This window comes from Balaenoptera borealis (genome assembly GCF_965194805.1).
Source record: "Balaenoptera borealis genome assembly, chromosome: 17".
Classification (NCBI taxonomy): domain Eukaryota; kingdom Metazoa; phylum Chordata; class Mammalia; order Artiodactyla; family Balaenopteridae; genus Balaenoptera; species Balaenoptera borealis.
Genome location: NC_138876.1, coordinates 77,021,509 through 77,042,831, shown reverse-complemented (window position 1 = coordinate 77,042,831; position 21,323 = coordinate 77,021,509). Strand labels below are relative to the sequence as shown.

At 39.3% G+C, this 21,323-nt stretch overlaps 1 protein-coding gene across 3 annotated transcripts in view; it reads right to left on the bottom strand.

The window, feature by feature from the left end:
• Nucleotides 1-21,323, bottom strand: part of TOX (thymocyte selection associated high mobility group box) — a 302,599-nt gene that overhangs the window by 131,166 nt on the left and 150,110 nt on the right. For all 3 annotated transcript variants that reach the window (XM_082364680.1, XM_082364681.1, XM_082364682.1), the window contains one exon: nucleotides 10,082-10,324. In XM_082364680.1, coding sequence (XP_082220806.1) covers nucleotides 10,082-10,324 — 243 coding nt within the window. The remainder of the gene's footprint in view (nucleotides 1-10,081; nucleotides 10,325-21,323) is intronic.

Sequence of the window (21,323 nt, the reverse complement as noted above, 5' to 3'; positions counted from 1 at the left end):
CTACTCGCCCAAATCAAGCAAACAGCAAGACAAAGATTGAATCATTTTGTGATTAAAAAAAAAAAAAATCAACACTGGTCGTATGAGCCAATCTTTAACAAACATTAATTCTTCACATTGTTCCTTCTGCCCCCAAGATTTTGGGGGACTAGGCAGAAATATGTTCCTTTAGATGTCTTGTAATTTTGCTGATAATTTTTCTCCATAAAAATAGCTCTACTCAGAAAATGAAACTGTTCATCTAAAAAAGATCAACTATACATTATAATTAATTATCAGATATATCAATTTAATAGTGGTATGGGTTAGGAATGATTAGTAGTGAGTTGATTAAGTGTTAAGACTACAAAATAGATTTAAGTTTAGGGCTCAAATTCATTTAGCTAAATTGAAAGTATTATAGCAGTCTCGGTGCGTTTAGACCCCACAACACATGATATTACAGTTTTTTAAAAGCTGGAATATTTGTATTATTTTAGAAGACTACACAACTTAGAAGTGTCAGGAAAAAAAAAAAAAAAAAGCAATAATGATCCTGTACTTGTCTGGGGAAAATTTTAAGGGTTCCACTGGGGACAAAGGAGTTCATTTATTGGATCAGAAATAGTTATCAAGGTCCTACTATGTGCCGAGCACTACTTATAATATCGTTATTAATGATTTCCACATGGAAGTCTGGACAGTGAAACCAAGTGAGCTCTCAGCGTGTCTAGGTCCTCTTTTCTGCAAAGAGCTTGCCAGGCAGAGGGAGAGCAGCAGAACGTTTCCCCTCCGCCGGGGGTGGGGTGTGGGGCACGGCCTGAGTGCTAAGCGAAGGGCCAGGGAGGGAAGGCCAGAGCCGGAAGGACACGCGTGCCGCGCTCAGCTCAGGGCCTGACTTAGGGTCCAGGCTTGATCCATGAAGTGCTGTCATTCTTACTTAGGGTAGAGGGGTGAGGGTGGAACACTCCTCGGACCCGAAATTAGGAGGAGACGCAGACGACGCTCGTGGACGGGGGAAGGGCCGGGCGGGAGGGCCGCACCCAGGAAGCACACATCCCACGGAGCCTTCAGGTACACGATTTCTCTCCTGAACGGGCTTCCGTTCTCACTTGCTGTTTATTCTTCTCACTCCCACCTCTTTTTCCTCTAGGCTCTGTGTTGCTTTTCCCCAATTCCCCCTCAACACTTTAGAAAATATCTTATTAACAACTGGAGGGCGCAGCTAGTGACTGAGACTCCACTGCCAGGACCTCGGGAGTCTTGCTGATGGGCCTCCTTAGCACCGATTTGTCCAAGGACAATTAGGAGCACATAACTATATTTTTCTTCCTTCTCTTTGTTTGCCAAGTGCTATTTAAATAATGGATACCCAGCCAGAAAAAAAAGATGCCTTGAAGAGTAACACCACGATGTCCTTCCCAGATGTTTGCCTTTAGGATGAGAAATGAGTTACACAGAAACAAGATGGGGAATTGCTGGCTAGATACCAATACAGTAAGGGACACATGCTGTGCGAGTGATCGATGGTTCAAAAATCAAACAGGTCAGCAATCGATGACGCTATTAAAGAGACTACCATAAAATGTCCATGTGGGGACACAGAAGTATTTGAAAAATTCAGAAATTAATCTGCAACCTCAGGCAATGTCTGGAGCTCTGCCTCCCATTGTGGTCGGCATTCCTTAAAATCACAAATTAAAAAAAAAAAAAAAGAAGTTAATTTGATGTAAAAGTTGAAAAATATGACCTCTGAGGAAAGGTTAAAGGAATTGGGGTTATTTGGGCCAGGTAAAACACAACTGCAGGACTGACTTAATAATGTCAAAATACTTGAAATCAACTGTTCTTCAAGCATTCAGATGTCTGAAGCAGACACAGTAGAGTGAAAGTGCAGTAAGATACTTGAGTTTAACTTTAATAAGGAACTTCCTGGAAGGAATCTAAATCTCTTACTGCAATTTAACTTAACATTACAAGGTTAATTAAACACAAACAGACTACCAAGGAAAGTTGTAGAATCTTGGCTCTTAGATAGAAAACTACGTATCTTAACTGGTTTAGGTTTACTTCTGTCTGGAATTAAGAGACTGGATTGAATAACTCCCCAAGTTTGCTTACAGTATATTATATAACTGGTCTTATAGCTTTTTAATTTCTTCCGCACATGGGCGAGGCACTGATCCACATGAACACTAGGGGTGAAGAAAAAGTACAGCAAGCCCTATATACAAAGTGAATCTTGAGTTTTTGTACTTGGCATAAGAAAGGAAAAGTGTTATTTTTAAATTGACTCCTTCCCTGAACACTATTAAGAAGAGCTCTAGTTTGAAACAATATTTTATTATAGCACTAAAAGATAGTCCCAAACCATTAGCATACTGAGTCCAGTGAACTACTTATCAGTACTACATTCAAAGTAGTCTGTTTTGAGCAAAGAAAGGGCTTAAGTAGAGCTTAACAACTAACCACCACCAACGCTTATTTTTAGCCTTATTAGGAATCTGACATTAAAAAAAAAAAACCCAAACCACACACTTTTTATTATATATGGTAAAAAATAAGAACAAAAAACCAGCCCATTTTTTCACAGTATTACAGTGGTTTAATACATTGCTCTCAACTGCTGCAATATTCAAAAAAGGATAATTTGTGAAAAAAATGGCTGTAACTGCTAAACATTTAATGAATTATGGTATAATTCTAATTAATTATTCTTCGTCTTTTTTCTTCTGTCAAAGTGGGCAAAATCATTTCTTTTTATTGCTTTTCTCCCCCTATTTTTTAAAGAAAGAAACAAACCCGGGTGACATCCATTCCATCTGAAGCTAATGCTTCCATTATTTCATATCTGAGTGGGGCTGACATCATCAGCTCCTTCATGTCCCAAAAGATACTTCGCTCTAGTCCACTGTTACAGACTTTATGCATTACATGAAATAAGATATCTCCAGATTTTGAAAATATTTATTTAAAAAACAGCAATCAAATTGTGTGTAATCACATTTTCTGCCTGGCTTTGAAAGCTACATTATTCAATATGCCAGTGGTCCTTTCCATCATGGCGACATATTAGCAATTCATGCTGCTCTAATACATCTGACTTCCTTGATGTACAAGCACTCCCTACAGACCCAGAGAAACACTCCTGCTTCAGTTCCGTGTGTCCTGCGCAGTACCTACCGAAGTGATGGTTGTCAAAACAGTTGTACAGTGGCCTTTGAATGCCAAGTGTGCCATGACTGAAAGCTTCAAACGACAATAAATCTGAGTATATACATTATGCTTGCTTTTGTTGCCTGGAAAAACTAAGGCATTCGGGAAATAAACCCCCCAATTTTATTGCCTTTTAACATCTTTTTCCATTTTAAACTCCAGAACTGGAAATTTGAAGCATTCAAAGAAATTGAAATCTCCTTTGTTGCTTTTTTCATTGTAAATTTTCTATACTGTGTCATTAGGAACCACACTCTACAAAAAGCCCAGGTTCTAAATGAATCCTTTCTGTGAGGCCATTCTAAAACTTTGCACGGTTTTTCTTTGTATGAAAGAGCTTCTGTTGCCTGCACAAAGAACAAGCGATTGCCACATATATCGGCCAGGCAGGAGCCTTGGATGACTTTATACAAGGTTGCATTTTGCCTTTTACCAGTCCATGGTGAAACCCAGCAGTGAATGTGCCAGGGTGGAGAGAAAAAGGAGAGGCTCTTGATTTCAGTTTGTACGAATCAAAAGATTTTTCTTAAACCATGAATACTTAATATGGACATTTTCTTATTTTACCCTTCTCCCAAAATAGCTCTGTAGTTTCTTTTTAACAACATGAAAACAACATCACTTTCTTCTTAATGGCAGAATAATATTTTCCACTCAAAAGAAATGTTCTGTCCAATAGGTTCAAATATCTTAATAACCGATTAGGTTTTGGGGTGGGGGGACAGGTAAAACACTGAGAATCTAGTCCAAGTGATGGTGGGAAAAATGACTAAGTAACTAAAGTGACAAGTTGAGTGAGTCGTGACTCTGGGATCATAGTTGTGTGGTTGATAGAGAATGAATCATAGGAAAATGCCAGCCCTGGAAAGGACCTCAGAGATCAACTAGTCTTGTGGTTTTCCGTCTTCTTTGGGGGCAGAACCCTATGTTCAAGGGAATTTTTACAAGAAATATGAACAAGTGAGATGAATAAGAGCAACATCTTTCTGGCTGGTTCCTGGCTTCCCCTGGCTCCGCCTGATCTAGTCCAACCCCACTGGTTACAGACAGGGTGCAGCGAATTGCCCGTGGTTAACAAACTTATCCCAGGCAGGGCCTGGCCTTCCACACTCTCATTCCAGTGCTCTTCTAACCAGATTCCACTCTTGGAAAAGCACAGGCGGTCGATTATCCACTATCAAAATAACTCAGGAATTTTGAGAAAAATGGAACTCTTGCATATTGGGTCATGAGTGGCTGTTTAACTTGGACCTAGAGAATCAGAACTAGTTGGCACTTGTTCAACAGTATATACTAATAGAAATTCTACACTGTTTTATAGCCTGGTCTTGGAAAATATGGACTTTAAGACAATGGAATCTTTTTTCAAGTGCCAGAAATCTTACTTTTTGCAGGAGTCCTGACTGACTACTAACACATAAAATGGCACAGGCAAGAATATACAAAAAGGAAGCGGTGGGAAATTTGGGAAGGAAAAACTGTCACCCTATGTATGTTTCACCCCTGTATATGTTTATGGCAAGTTTCAGAAGGCAATCTAGATTTTCTACCCTGGTGACCTTTTTATCAGAAAGGGATTCCCACTGAATATATCTAGCACCTACTGTGTGACAGGCACTACTTTACAGATATTAACTACGTTAATGCTACAACAGTATGGGATTAAGTGTCTTATTATACCTATTTTAGAGGTAAGGAAACTGAGGCACAAAAAGGTTATGTAAGTTGCTCAATGTCATGCAGCTGGTATAGGTCTGTGCCAGGATTTGAACTGTGGTAGTTGTGGTCCAAAGATGTCAGTTTTAATCAAAATGATGTATAAGGACACTCAGTAGAAGGTAAAGACTTCTTTGGTGACTAGCAAGCTTATTGCCTTTTATTTTTTTTTTTTGGACAGATGTGAAGAAGATTAAGGATTTAAGTATAAATAGCTCTTTTGGAAGATCTTCTCTCGTGCCTTTTAACTTCTCCAAAGGAGTTATACATATACAGTCTTGCTTTTCATATTTTATTTAGCAAACTTATATAATAATGCTTCCTATGTGCCAACCAATGGTCTAAGCAATTCTTAAATATTCATTTCACTCCATGAGGTAAGGACGACCATTATCCTTGTTTATCAGGTAAGGAAGCTGGGGTATTCACTGGTTGAGCCACTGAGCAAGTCTCTTAAGTACCCTGAATCTCCATTTTTCATTTGCAATATTGGGATAATAATACTCACTCAGATATTGATTTCTAATTACGGACTAAATTTTTTTACATCTAATATATTAGAAATTTGTTGGTAATGTTTATAATCAGTAAAACTGTATCACTTATGTTGCCAGTGGGGATAAGAAACAGGCAGATATAAGAAAATTTAAATTTAAAATAAATTTTCAGAAAAGATTATATATTATACAAGACAGCAACATATATAACATATAATAATGCATGTATGTTAAACATTACAATAACCTCTAAAATATATACAATATCTAAATGAGAATAAAAATTTGTTCACCTCTTTGATCCATTCAGATTCTAAAACTCCATCATGTGAAAATACTAACACAAAGATCTGAGCACCCTACTGACAGCAAAAGGCTCAGCTTTAGTAACACTGAAGAGCTTCTGGAAAATAAAACTGACGACAGTTGATCCTACACATAAATCTACCTAGGGGGGCTTATACTTACAAGATTTTAAAATCTACAGCAAGTTCATTATTTAAAATCCACAAGTGTTAGCTTTTATTAGTTGTTCCCAAACTGTAGGTGACCTTGAAAGGAGTTATCAGAAAGAGCCCTGTAATTTCTAGGTGGGAAGCTTTTACTTCCTGATTCTGTAGCCATTATTTCCTCGTCTATATGAACATTGATAACCTAAATTGTGCACTATTCCATTTCATACATATATCATAAATATAGGGGCTTCCCTGGTGGCTCAGTGGTTAAGAATCTGCCTGTCAATGCAGGGGACACGGGTTCGAGCCCTGGTCCAGGAATATCCCACATGCCGCGGAGCAACTAAGCCCACGCGCCACAACTACTGAGCCTGCGCTCTAGAGCCCGCGAGCCACAACTACTGAAGCCCGCGTGCCTAGAGCCCGTGCTCCACAACAAGAGAAGCCACCGCAATGAGAAGCCCGCGCACCGCAACGAAGAGTAGCCCCCGCTCGCCGCAATTAGAGAAAAGCCCGTGCACAGCAAGGAAGACCCAACGCACCCAGAAGTAATAAATAAATAAAAAATAAATAAATTTATTAAAAAAAGTATATATATGTCAACAACTGATAAACCAATTAATCATCTGGTTAAATTTTGTGATCACATTATACACGAGCAAAGTTGCTGGGAAAGAGTTTTGGTCAGTTTTTACAAAGACACATGAAAAAAGTACCTTATAGACCTAACGTTACTTCAAAGAAAATAATCCTTAGCCCTTTTTAAATATAAAATATGGCAATATGAAGGGTTGTTCATCTTTAGATCCATTGAATTGGGAATGATGTGCAAACAACTTAAGAGCTCGTATTTCTGTCCTCACTGTCACCACCCTGTGTGTCTCCACACTCCTTGCCTGAGTTACAACAACAGAGGGCTCCTCAGACTTTACACAACTCCAGTTTCTTGCCACTGCGATCCCTCCAGAGAGATGCCAGAGGATTTTCCTATGACACTGGTTTCATAATGCTTTTGCCTTGAGTGAAAACAGCCAGTGGTTTCTTAGACTCCATCATATCAAGCCCACAGTCCTTAGAGTGATTTTTGAAACCTTTTGTCAAATGTCCTAACTTAAAATATCCAACCTGCTTTTCAAATGCTCTCTCTCCTAGATGCCTTTTCTTTCCTTTCTGTTTGTCTAAGTCGAAACCATCTTTTAAGACCTGACTGCCGTCCTACCTTTTCCACTAAGTTTTATAAATTACCCAAACCAGATGACTATAATCTCTTCCAACCAGGATTCCTACTGGGTTTATGGCCAGTAAAATTGTGTTTAGCCCTTCTCCTGTCTCTAATTGCTTGATGTTTCACTCAAACTATTTCATACTTAGTTACGTTTTTTCTGTAGTTTACAAGCTCCTGAAGTACAGTGACCATATTTTATCAATCATTTGAGCCCTTTCAAACATTTAGAGCACAGAAGGCATTTAAAATGTACACACTGATGAGTGGCATTCTAAACACAGGATAGCTCAAAATAAGATTGGAGATGCCCCTTGTTTCTCAAAGGAATTAGTAGACTCCAGTAAAGTCGGCCTTTCCAACTTCATTAGATTTCTATTGCAACTTTGCAGTATTATCAAACTCTGGCTCTTGCAATCCAGTCAGAGATCCAAGCCTTGAAAAAGGACTCTTAAAACAAATTTCATCTCCAAATCTACTTTCTTCAAGACCATGCTGGCTTAAAAAATGGGTTTCCTGTAGATTTAATGTTAAATCAACATAATTAACTGGACCTATGCTGTCCAGGATAGTAGCCACTAGGTACATGTTGCTATCTTAAATGTAATTAAAACATAATAAAATAAAAATCAGTCCTTCAGTCACGCTAGCCACATTTAAAGTGTTCAATAGCCAATGACTATTGCTACTGGACAGCATGAATAACAGAAAAGCCATCATCACAGAGAGTTCTATTGGACAGTGCTGAAGCCTATCCAAAGTCTCGCCAAAACTTAATTTGTTGGAGCAGCTTTTTACTTACAGCATAAAATGCTAGGACCAGTACTGTGAGAGGCAAACTAGATGTCCACCCCAGAATATGGTTTGGAGGTACTGGGAAGTCTCACCATCCTATGAAAAACCCAGATAGACTCACCTTGCTAAGAACTGGAATGGCAAACTAGAGCTTCACTCGCTTAGTTTAGGCTGAACAGGGACCCTCTGCCTTGTAAAGTGTGAAAAGTTCCAAGGGAAATACCATGTTGATGGGAAAATACTGAAGTCCGGTTTCTGACAGTGGGTTGGGTGGAGAGGAGCATAAAGAATTAGGATGAGCAGAGGCTCCTGACAAGGAAAGAGGGAAGCGTAGTAGAGGAAGGGCCTAGAAAGTGTGCTACACAGCCGCGGCTAGATCCAGTCCTGAGCACATCATCTGAGGGTGGAGTGACTTAGCAAGGGCGGCAAAACTGGGAAAATTCCAGATGCATGTATACTGAGGTTGCACAAGCATCTCTTAAAGAGTGAATGGTGAATTGGGAGGGTCCTGGAATGCTAAGAAGGCAAATTATATAAAAGAAAAAGGGTTTTGAGACTAAAACTATATAACTGAGTATCTCATTATCCTCCTATGGCCCAACTTCATTAGCACATGAGGAAGAAGCATAGAGGACAAAACTGGTATTTTATGTGCTGTGTTCGTCCTTCCTCTCCTTCTCAGTGGACAGGGAAGTCTATAAAGCACGACATGGATGCCTTATTGGCTCATGAACTGGGTCTGAAGGCTTAGCCCCAAAGAGGAATAGGCACGTGAGTTTTCAAGGTCACTACTTTGAAGTACAACATTAATCAGATTTACACACTTAGCATGTCTTCTAAAAAATCCACCTTCCATTTTAGGAAGTCACGGTTAATACTCTCAGGATAAATCTATACAGGTGGAGTATCATCTACAACCCGGGACAACAGTGTCGGGTGTTTTGCTCCTGCTGGTGCTGGGAACAAGCCCTCCCCTCTTGTCCACCCAGCTAGCTGCCACTTCTGAGGAGGATTCTATACCCTACCACGGCCTGTGACATTAGGCTCAGGGCTTCATTCCCCCAAAACTACTGTGGGATCGCTTTCCACTCTCCTTTTTCCCCCCTTTATGTTCACGATTAACAGAAAAACCTTCTTGTGAAGTCACTCAAGTTAGAGATACATCACCAAATGATTTAGGTAAGTGATAACATGAAACGCTTTCCCATCAGAAGCAACCTAAGATGAGCAAGTTAATCGAGTTGTTCATCGCGAATGCGACAGAACTGTTCAGTGACTTACAAACATGACAACAGAGACGGTTGGACTGTTAAGTGACTGAACAACGCAAACCAAAGAACGCTCATTAGAAGTCACTGTTAACCTGAGAGAGTGTTTCATTACATGGCAGAAAGCTCTGCCCTTGGCCATATACTACTGACAATATTCTCTACTTCTTGTGATATAGACAAAGAAATTATTAAGGTTTTAGATGACATAAAAATCACAAGGAAAGATTTTATGATGTCAGTATTTCTCAAGCATGGGATACTTGTTAAAAATACAGACTCTTGGACTTCCTGGGCAGGGGCTGGGCATTCAATTTTTGCTAGTCTTCTGGGTGATACATAGTCTCACTAAATTTGAGAAGTGTAGAACGTGAGAAGATTCAAAGTGACAAACAAAGTCCAAGAGAGAGAAACACTTTAGTAGAGATAAATTCTGATCACCCAAATTATACCTTCAAAATAAAGATGAAAAATGTTTTCTTGCTTTCCTATTATGTAAATCGGAATTTGAGAGCGGAAAATAGGGGAGCAACCAACTTTCACAGCAGTTCCTAGAAGAAGTGGGGATCTTGCTTGTGTTGAAGAATCCTGCACTAGATGAGATGTGGCACCTTTATGATAACTTTTTATCTAAAAGCTAGCAAGACATTTTGACCATATGACCACACATTCAGTGTCAAATAGTATTTAGGACTTTGGGTTATAAATATGAGTGATCAAACATGTAATTAATTGATTTTGCCTTGGCTTAAATGTAAAATGGAAAATTGCTTTAGGATTTTACAGGATTTATGGATTTAGGATTTCATAGCTAAAAACCACTCTAGTTTCAGAAAGCCACGTTACGATGATTGAAAGCTTCTCGCATTAATTTAGACCTCGTCCTCGCGGTGTCCCCTGCTCCCCACCACCAACCAGTAAGCAGACCCTTACCACAGAAATGGAGTTGGGAAGCAGTGCTCCGTCCTGGCCCAGCATATTGGAGACGGTGATTTCAGGTAGGTCCATGTTTTGTGGATGAAACGGTAGCAGGCCATTATGGTTCATTGGGTGACACAGAGAGTGGTAACCAGGTTCGACCTCATTCAGGTGCACCAGCGAGTGGTCGGGGAGGGAAGGAGGAGTGATGGGTGGAATGTTAAAGTCTTCGCTTTCCAGGCTTGGACCAGGGTAGGACTGAAAAGACAATGGTGATATTGATGCAAATTATCATCCCCTTCTTTTCATCATGGTGAACAAACACACATGACCCTTTCAGATATTATTACAAGCATCATTAAGGATTTGGCAAAGACACTGCAAACACTCAGATTATCCTGCTGCAATTTCTCTATCATGCATGGAAAAAAATCTCCTCGAAGGCATAGCCACTTCTCGTATAAAGAGTGCCGCCATTAAGCAGTTTTATTGTTCCAAGAAGCTGAACTCAAACAGATTTCAAAGGTCCCATTAAAATGCTCCAGAGTTTTAATCTAGCTGAATACCTTTTTTCATGGGAATTGTGGGGAAAGAAAGGCAATTTATAAAATTAATATTTGATCAAACATGTTTCATAGGGCTCCCTACTGCTCAGATCATGAGATATAATAAAATGAATTCCAGAAGTTCTGAGGCAATTGCTTCTGGGTTTTGAAGAGCTACATGCTCACAACTGACAAAGAAAAAAATCTGGTAAAGTAGTAGCTAAACCATGTTGCATAAGTGTGACTTCAGAGAAAGTGTCATATATGAAGATAATGCCATTAAAAGCTATTTTTATCATGAAGATTATGCCATCAAAATAAAAATGAAGATGGCTTTCTTGATTTCTGACTAGTCACATTTATTTGATCTACCCCTAGAAGACAGTAAATAATTTTGTAATCATTTAAATGCAGTTCGGCCAATTTTGAAAGACAAAATTACACAAATATTATAATACTAATTTAGGAATAAAAGTCAATCAGTAAAATAAATAACAACATACGTGGGGCTTTTTCTTTTAGAAAGTAGCTTTTAGATAAAACAGGAAGGGAGGGAGCAAAGACGGAAAGCAAGAGTATGTGAGGACACTCCTGCTTACAAATGGAATGTGGTACACATGGAACATATATAAGGAGGAACTGAATAATAAAATATTGTTACCAATTCATATCAAAACACAGCAATATTTAGCAGTCTTTAGAGAGCAGGTGCCATAATACGAAGGAAACAGAGCAGGTCCAGATCACTCTTGCAAGCCTATCTTTCAAAGTACGTGAGTCTTCCTAGCGTCTAAGCACAGGGGTAGCAAGGACTCGCTTGTCTGGCAGCAGCAGCACGCCTGCTGGAGTGTGTGAGATTGGAAATGAGCAGGCAGAGGGTAGGAGCCAAAGAAAGGAGTGCACGGTATTCATGGGGTGTTCAGCCAATCAGCTTCGTGCTCCTGCTTCCAAGTGCCTGGGGTTATTTTTTTCCAGATGACGTCTGTTTGTCTAACAGAAAGAAAACCTTCAACTTGCACTTGCTAAATGTTGTACAAGTTTTGATATATTTGTTTAGGTTTTGTCAGGAGACACGATTAAATGAGGAGCTAATTGGAACGTCTGGCATTGAGACGTGGTCACGTAGAAGCACGTGTGGGTTACAGACTGGGAGCGTATGAAGGAAAGATTTAATTCATCTCTGCAGACAATTTTTCTTAAGTATCTAAAGTTCTGTTAAAAGAAAAAATCACCAGCACTAAAAGTTCAATCATAAGTTATCAAATTTTCCTGTTTATAGTTATCTCCCTCTTGTCTGAAAAATATACTAGTGCCCTATGTCAAAACAGCAAGTTTGATTAAATTCTCACTTGCCTAATATATTTTAGACCTTTAATCTGTAGATCTAAACCATCAGCCCCTGGTACAAGTATTCACATAAGAAGCATAAAAGATGCAAAATGGTGGAGGGTGGGAGGGAGAGGAAGCACACTTATTAATGCTGGCTTCGTAGAAACGCTGTATTGAGTCCTTTGACTATGCTGTCTTCATTTAGTCCTTACAATAATCCTTTGTGTAGCTATTATTACCCTGTTTTCCTGAAGAGAAAATTGAGAGTTTGAAGTTAAATAACTTTCACTTAGCTGGTAAGCAATCAACTCAGTACATTTGAGGGCTGGATATATGAAGGAGGAAGGAGTTTTTATTTCTAACACTTCCATAACTAGTTTAATTGCTATTATTTTATTAAGTTGAATGATACAAAGTTGCCAATACTCAACTGTTTTTGATCAATAAAATTTCACAATTTAAGAATTAGTATTAGCATTAGTATCAGGTTTTTTCCTCGTCCCAAATTCCATCCCAATGCCCATCCCATTAAAATCAAATATTTACCCCATAAGAGCACAAGTATTCATAATTTGTCTTTCTGTCAACATTTCAAAGGCTGAACTTGTTGATACATATCTTTTAAGAAGTTAACTGACATCAGTTTGAAACCTTCCTGAATAAGATACAATTAATGCCAGCCATAAAGGAAAAAGATGTTTTTAACTTTATAAATGCCATTAAACCTCTGAAAATACCCAGGGATAGTCTACCTATGGTGTGCTATAAATTTACATTCTAGAATTTCTCCAGTAGTTAAATCTTAATTTGCGGTGTTTTAAAGGAAGTTTTAATCGGTATCGCTTTACGTCCAGTGATAACAATTGTACTGCAATTTAACTAAGCTACATGGTTTATTTGCATGTAATTACACATTAATGTTATTTAATCCGTGCACTTACATACCAAAACCACAGATTCCACAACTTAACTGGTAATGGGTAGTTATGTGGATCAAGAATTTTAACAACAAAAGGTTACTTAGTAGTTTCTATTCTTCACATTAGAAGTCATGAGATGGTTATTTGCCAGGAACCTATTACAATGTAATCGATGCCATATAAAAGTATCACGGTAATTGTATAAATGTCAAAATGTCACAGAACTCACAAAAACTTCAATGCCAGACTAATTACTAATTATTTTTTAAATTTGGAAATGATTTAGCTAATTCTTCAACACTGACTTCCATGGCATGACATCTTTATTTTGATTTCTTAAAACCTAATAAGTTTGACTTAACCACAGTAAGTTATATACTAAGAGGCAATTTGCAGTTTCAGGGGTGATGTAACAATCGCATATGATTCAGCATTTTCCCTCATTCCCCATGAAGCTGCCTGGTTACAATCAGTGTTCAATGTCTGTTGAATGAATTAACAAACGAATCACTGAATGAATGCATGCAAGAAGAAATGAATGAAGGTGAAGATGACTCTCCAAAGGCATGAAGTTTATGACTACACCCCTGTTATGCCATGGGCTTGAATGAATATCCCGTATCCCCAAGAAGGCACTGGCTGGTGACAGCACGGGATGGAACGCTGATTGCTCAGCATGTTGGGAAGCCAAAAGGACTGTATCCTGTTAAAGATGTAAAGGCTTAAACAGCTTGAGAAAGGCTGGGGTAGGGTAGTTTGGTGTCCCTCTCTGGCTGTTGATCTGTCCCCCTGAAGTGGTTTGCACTCACCATCCCGTGGTAACACAGAAGTCCCAGAGGATTCCTAAGGGCGAGTGTGGGGCCCCCTGGCTCTCAGAAGTTGTTGGAACCTAATGCCTACTGCAGCTAGCTAAGGACCTGGCGGAAGCCTTGGTTCCGCATCAGGATCCCTTGGGGATGGCTACCAGCAAGGGCCTCACTAGACAAGTGAACAGAGAGGGCATGAGAGGGTGTTCTGAGCACAGAAACAGGGACATTGGTGATGAGACCAGGGACTGAGCAGTCAGAGAAGCTTCAGTGAAAATCATTCCTTGCACCTTCTACTGATTCAGGGTCCTTTTCTGATTCGGGCTTATTTTCCTCCTTCAAGTCTCAGTGAGGCCAGGTATTAAAAAAACTTTCATTCTCCAATTCTCCTGAGACCAAAGATCATTTGATCCTTCCTAAGACCTTGCATATCCCGATGAGACACAGGGCTACTTTTTTTAGCCTGAGTTAGAGACCACCAAGGAGTCAATCCATGGCCTCTGAGAATCTGGGGGGCTGGGTTCCAGGCTACAATGCTGGAGAAGAGCAGGTATGGACTTTCAAGGAGGCATCATCTTCCTTATCAGCCTTTATAGTGCCTTTTACCCCTCCCAATCTAGAGATCAGAATCTTCTCAGCAGCTGTCTCTTCCCCAAGAAATGATAAAAGTCAATGGTGACCATCTACACAAATGAAGAGAAAGTACTTAGGGTTAATGGTATGAAATTCAAGACAATATGTTTAATTTTATCTTGGATCTTCACCATGTTAATGAAAGGTAAACTGGAAACAAAGCAGCATGCAAAGTGATTTGCTCTAAACCATAGCTAGTCTGCATGATCTAAATGAGTCAGACCTCAGAATTATATTACTGTTACTCAACCAGATTTTCTCTGATCCTAAGTTACTCACTGGCCCTAGACACAGGAGACTCTCCTTCTATTGCTGGTGCTGGGATACGGCTCTATTCTAGAGTGGGAGGCTCTGTGAGTCCCTGTGTGTCCAGGGAGCAGAAGCCAAGAGTCATGATACGTGGGGAGAATGGGCTGTGCTTTCACGAGGCTTGGCTAACGCTGGACTGTGTATGAACTTCTCAGAGGCCATAAGGGGACTGTTGGAAGCATTAAAGTAGTAATTTCAAAATATTATCGTCCTCAAGAGACTATTTTTATGGTTCTAAATAATAGATCCAGTGACTATTTCAAGTCATTTTCTTGAAACCTTACCATTGGCATTTGCATATTTAGCTTACAAAGTGCTACGTCTTTCTCTGATGGGGCGACAGATCTTGGACTGGTTGAGCGTACTTATAATGCTTCCTCAGTGACTGATAAGAAGGCCACGGAACATGCTGGAAAGACTGGAGGCTCTGGAGTCCAGCAGACAGGGCTGTTCCAGGCTCTCTGAAGCATTTATTAGTGTGGGTTCTGGGACAGGTTTCTCCTTTGAGCCTCAGTTTCAAAACCTGCTTTATGGGGTTCTTATGAGCATGAAAACAAAAACATAAGATAGGTAAAAAGCCGAATAATATATGTCTGCCACACAGAAAGTTCTTGATAAATGGCAGCTTTGGCATAGCTATGGTTATTGTTAAATGTGTTTATATATGCCATGGATTGGGTCATGTCTGAGAAAACAACTATAGAGCAAATAGGAGAGGATTTAGACATCATAATAAAGGAATTTCAGTATATTTGCCATTGATCAGACCTCATATTGAAGCAAAGTGTAGCCCTATTCATACATAATGTATTCATTTAATTGCTCCCCATAAATAGGTTTTGTTTTTATTTTAATGGGATTAAATTGCAGTTTTGAAATTAAAGAATAAAAAGATAGTGGGAAATGGTGAATAGGCGAAGATGCTGAAGACAATAAGGACCTCATGTGCAGAGGGCCACAACTCTGATTCTTCAGAGAACTCTGCTGCCGGCCGGCACCCAGGCTGATCAGTTCCTGACAGTTCCATCCTACTGACCCAGGTAAAAGGCTAATGAATGTGTGAAGCAGAATTTTCAGTGTCTAAGTTTGCAACAAAAGCTATACTTTCTAACGTACTGTCTTGTGTCCGAAGGGAAACTATATTCCCTGGGAGACTGCTGTCAAATTGCTCATCAGATGGTTTGTTTTTGAGACAAGAATCAAGAGTTGGGTTAGGAAAGTAACAGAAGATCCTTCCGATCTGTTTTGGTTTGATCTTTTGGGAACCTTTCTAGCCTCTTGACTAAAGCCATTGTCCTTCCCTATGTCCAACCACCCCCAGCATCCCCAATTCAGTGAAAAAGGAAGGAAAACGTCTCACCTGATTTCTGGAAGATCTCATTCCCCTGCCTGTTTAATGACATGCTCACATTTCTTTTTCATCATTTTTGCTTTACATAGTCCATGGCCTGGGTATCCTGTTTACATTATTTTCTCCTTCTGCAATCCACACTTCCTTTCACTACAGCCTGTTCTTATTTTTTATTCTTATTCTACATTATTACATCTGGAGGTGGGATGTTAATTAGGCTGATTTTTCTTTTGACTACAGAGAATTTATGTTTTTGTACTGTTTAGATAGAGTGTTAATATATGCTGACTGGGAACAAATAATGGGAAATCTCTACTGGACTTTGTCTTTTCTTCTCTTCTAAAAATCTAGTTTCTCCACCAGAAGGGCCTTGTATTTGTGGGTCTTTGTCCACATATTGCAATCATTATACAGAGTATTCAATCTTTGGTGACAAGAGGTCCTATAACTCAGAAGAATTCAAAAGATATCATCTTGTACATATCTTTAAATTATGTGATGGCTTCATGCAATCATGCACGCACTAAAAATATGGCTATGGTTATAACACTGTAAAATATGTTTCTCATATAGATCTTTATCTGAAAGATAAATAAATAGCACTGCCATCAAATTTATATGAAATGCCTTAATTTTTAATCTATAACATAATTTCTGAAAGTTCAGGATAGAAAATTGCCCATGTTTAAACATGTTTCATCTTGTATTATTAAAAATTCTTGTTGCATAATTTAAATAATTGAATGAAAAGCAAAGTAAATTTGAGTTCATTAGAAAAATAATAAACTTCCTCTGTATGTCTTCAGAAGTTGATATTGGATGTAATGGTGATTTCCCTAGAAAGAGTTTAAATAGCATCAACATTATCTCCAATTTCTTTTGAGAAGACCTTCAGAAGCAGGTATTTTTCAGATTCTTTTGTCTCTGCATGAACAAGGGTTGATAGCTTGAAACTATAATGTATTACTGTGGAAAGCTTTGGTCTGTTACATAAATCATCTTAACACTCAGCAAGAATTGTCCAACAGTGCCATTGATGTGCTCAAGCCAATGATCCTGCAAACAATTTTTTTGTCTTTCTTTACATGTTAGACAATAGCAATAAATCATCTTCATTTAAAAACACACAATGTACTAATTTTTCAAGCAACAGTTATCAAGATGCATTTTGGGTAGAACGTTCCATATTTATTTTATTTGTGCTCATTAGTTTCTGTAACCTTATTAAGTAAAAGGCAATGAGAGCTTCATTTGTCATACAAGCATTTGTTGTGTACCTACTGTGTGTAAGGCATCCCACAAAGTATGATTTGAGATACAAAGAACTATAAGAGTTTGTCATAAAGGAAGTAAATTAGAAGAGATATAAAAACTTAGGCTTCCAATAAACAGCATGTTCGATTGTCAAACTAAGTGATATTTGAGTGTAAATGTAAGAGGAATTATTTGAAGCTGGGATGATGGGGGGTGGGGAGGTTGTTATAAGCAGATTTTCCCTGATAACAGGACCTGAAGATCAGACACTTCTGCTGAGATGCAGTAGGTGATGAAGGGAAGACCACAAAACTGACAAACGAGCGAGTCCAGACAGGGCAGCAAGGAGGTTCAACAGGGAGGTCAGGTCTTCAATATCTAAGAAAACTTCAAGGGCAAGATTGAGCCCACTGATCAAAAGAAACTTTGGGGTACTGAGCCCAATGCGAGCCTCTACTGGGACTTGCTTTTATTGGATTATTAAAAACCAGGGTGCAAAGCCTCAATGAGACCAGAAAACAGGGTTAGCTTGAGGCCGCCCCAGAGAATATCTGACACTGGGGCTGGGTTGGGGAGAGGTCTGACCTTGAGATGGGGTTAACAGGCTGAAGCTTTGAGGATCTGTGGGTGTTAGGGCAGTGGGCCGAGCACTCTCAGATCAGGGGTGGGCAGGTCAGGGAAGTCCAGCGCTCTTCTGTGTGCCATGACTGCTGCTAGGGCCACTCTTAAAAAAAAGTTTCTGGGAAACAAATAACGTGTCCCCCCTACCCCCCAGCACAACCCACAACCACACATGGACGATGACTAGGGAGAGCAGATTAAAGTGGGGAAGCTTCTTCTGAAACCCTAGTGGGGGCCCAAGGATGTTCTGGTAATAGGTCATCATTCTGTATTCAATGCTTAAAGGGGATAATTAAAACATTTACAATTTCATTGCTTAGCATAGATTTTATGTACAAATTCAGTCCATCTTTTTTAGTTTTCCAGATGCCTTCAATTCTCACATTGAGTTCTGAGATTCAGTTCTACAGTTTTGGGGGGATTTATTTTATAAATAATCCATGTTAATGAGACAAAAAGAAGAAAATATACATAAAAAAAATCACTCAAATTCAACCACTCAGGAAAAAAAAAAACCTACACTATTAAAATATGTGTATTCTTTCAAGAATCTTTTCAGTCCATATTTGCTATCTTGTTTTGGGCTTTTGTTTTGTTTTTAATAACAAAAGTTAGATCATAAAGCTCTGATTTTGGAGCTAGAAATACTATATGCAAATCTCATCTCATCTCTTAGCAGGTGTAGTTACTTAATTCTTCTAAACCTTAGTTCCCAAATCTGTAAAGTAGGGTTGATAACAGTATTCAGTTCATTAAGGGTATATCAGGATTAATTGAGATAAATGAGATAATGTAAATAATTTGAGTAATATACTAGCTCATAAGAGCTATCAATAAATGTAAGCTATATTATTATACCATCATAGAATTTAACCTGGTCACTTAAAAAGGATGTGAATATTTTTCATGTCAATAAATATCATCTATTACATTTTGTTTAAATGACTACATATTATATCATTGTGTGCATGTTCTGTAATTTATTCCAGTTTCTTATTACCAAACATTTAGGGTATTTCTAATTTTTCTCTGTTATGAACCTCACTGTGGTGAATAACCTTATGCATTTTTTTCTTAGGATAATGTTCTAGAGTTCTATATTTATGCTCAAATGAAATTATAGAATGCTCGGTCGAGAGAAGACCTCAGAGACTACGCTCCCACTTTGTAGATGCGAAAAATGAGGAGTAAAGAGGTTAAATGATTTGCTTGTATTCAGAGAACTAGTTGAGCAGAGGGGAAACCCATAGCATCAATACATAGAATTTTTTACATTTCATAATTGAATAAAATGCATTGGGTTTTTAAAAAAAAATTTATTTTATTTATTTATTTTTGGCTGCATTGGGTCTTCGTTGCTGTGCGTGGCTTTCTCTAGCTGCGGTGAGCGGGGCCTACTCTTCATTGCTGTACGCAGGCTTCTCATTGCGGTGGCTTCTCTTGTTGCAGAGCACGGGCTCTAGGTGCACGGGCTTCAGTAGTTGTGACACGCAGGCTCAGTATTTGTGGCTCACGGGCTCTAGAGCGCAGGCTCAGTAGTTGTGGCACACGGGCTCAGCTGCTCCGTGGCATGTGGGATCTTCCTGGACCAGGGCTCGAACCCGTGTCCCCTGCATTGGCAGGCGGATTCTTAACCACTGTGCCACCAGGGAAGCCCAACGCATTTGAGTTTTAATATACTATTTTAAAGCATGTACGGCCTTTGAGCTTTAATAAAATTTTCTTTTTTAAGAAACCTGTGCTAAATTGATTTTTGCTTATGGTCAGATTCTTTTTGCTAAATCATATATAGGCAGCCAGCATGGAATTAAGCATTCAGTGTTGGCCTATTTTTATATGTACATATTTTTATGTAAACTTTAAAATATACACTACATGTGTTTATGGCCATTCTTTTCATTTTTTCCCGTTGTACAGAAATCAGTAAATGTTGCATATGTAAACCCACATTCTTCATGAAAAAGCCAGATTAGCAGAGGAGCTAAACAGATGGCCTCTGCTCTTGGTCTGGCTCCTCCCTCAATCAAGAGGGCCAGAAAAAGGAAAGATCATCATACTCTGACAGGCAATTCCTACTGTTTGGATCTTTTACCAGGAAGCAATTGCAATTGGATCCCTAGGTATCTGAGAACCATCTCGCTTCCTACAGTCTTCACTACCAAGAAAGCTTATGCTGAAGCGGAGCTGAAGATAGGGGCGAGGAAAAAAAAAAGATGAACAATTGGAGATAATTTCCTGAGTTTAAAGAAGATAGAATTCCTCCTCCTTTGGTTACCCAGGAGCAGGATCCCTGAGAAAGCAGCGGAAGCGGTGCGACGTCTTTGATGGAAAGACCTCCTATACTTTGTTTACCTTTTGGTGGAGAAAAGGAAAAGCGCCAAGAAGGGGAAGAGTCCTGGACCCAGATAAGAAAAGCAATGAAAATACAGAGGAAAAGGGGACAGCTATGGTGGCAAAGGTTTGGAAAAGAGGAGAAAAAAGGAATCACCGCTTTGGATAAAAGATGTCAGGGACTGCAAATAAACACCTCACCTCTGCACAGCTTGTCTGTGTGTTTGAACAAATATGAAATTGCTGTTTCGGTAGGGAAGAGATGGTCAAATATCTGCAATTTCATTTGGTTCAACCTGCTGCTTTTCAGAGTATTCCCACACACGGTAACACATGCAGTTATCTGAACACTAACAAGGACTGAGGTTAGCACATTAACATTTTGACCTTAAAGTTCTAAAATACAGTGAGGCCTTGCTGCGCATGGATGGAGTCTGACTTGGGCGTTAGGCCTTTCCGGGCCATAAACTTAGCTGGGATATGTACTATCTTTTTGATGTTTGGCCAGTCCCTCTATCATTTTCAGCCTCCAAGAATTGTTGTAAGGATTAAATGAGATAATGTGTGCAAGGCCTTTGCTCAGTTCCTTACAGACACAGGTAGCTGCCAACTGACAGCTGTTATTATTATGGATCGGCTTCATTCTTTACCATGGAGGCAGGGGAGCGCTAACCTAAACTTGCAGCCAAGCAGAAGCTTCCTACTAAAACTTACCATCGTCTTGGCAAGCAAGACATTTAACTGAAGTCAGGGCATAAGAAATAAACACCTCAGTGCTCACAGTACAGGTGAGTTCAGGCTTCCCTGAAGGCAAATTCCGTACAGGGCGCTGGCCCTGCTCTATCCCTGCAATCCTGTTCCCTGCCCCCAGCTCCCACTCCTCCATGGCCACTCTGGTTTGTGAGTTCAGAAAATAACTACTCACAATGGGCTTAGCTATTCTTGAATGCAGGATTTCTCCTGAAATGCTAGGAGGCCCAGTCACATCCAAGGAAGGCTTCATTACTGGTCTCAAATCATGACCCTCAGAGCCCTTGTGAGTTTCAGACCAGGCTGTTCTATTTGAAAAATCTGATGCCAAATCCAAGAAGTCACTTGTTTGACTTTGCTTGCAACAGGATCAATGATCATAACTTACAAAGAGGAAGGAATGTATGG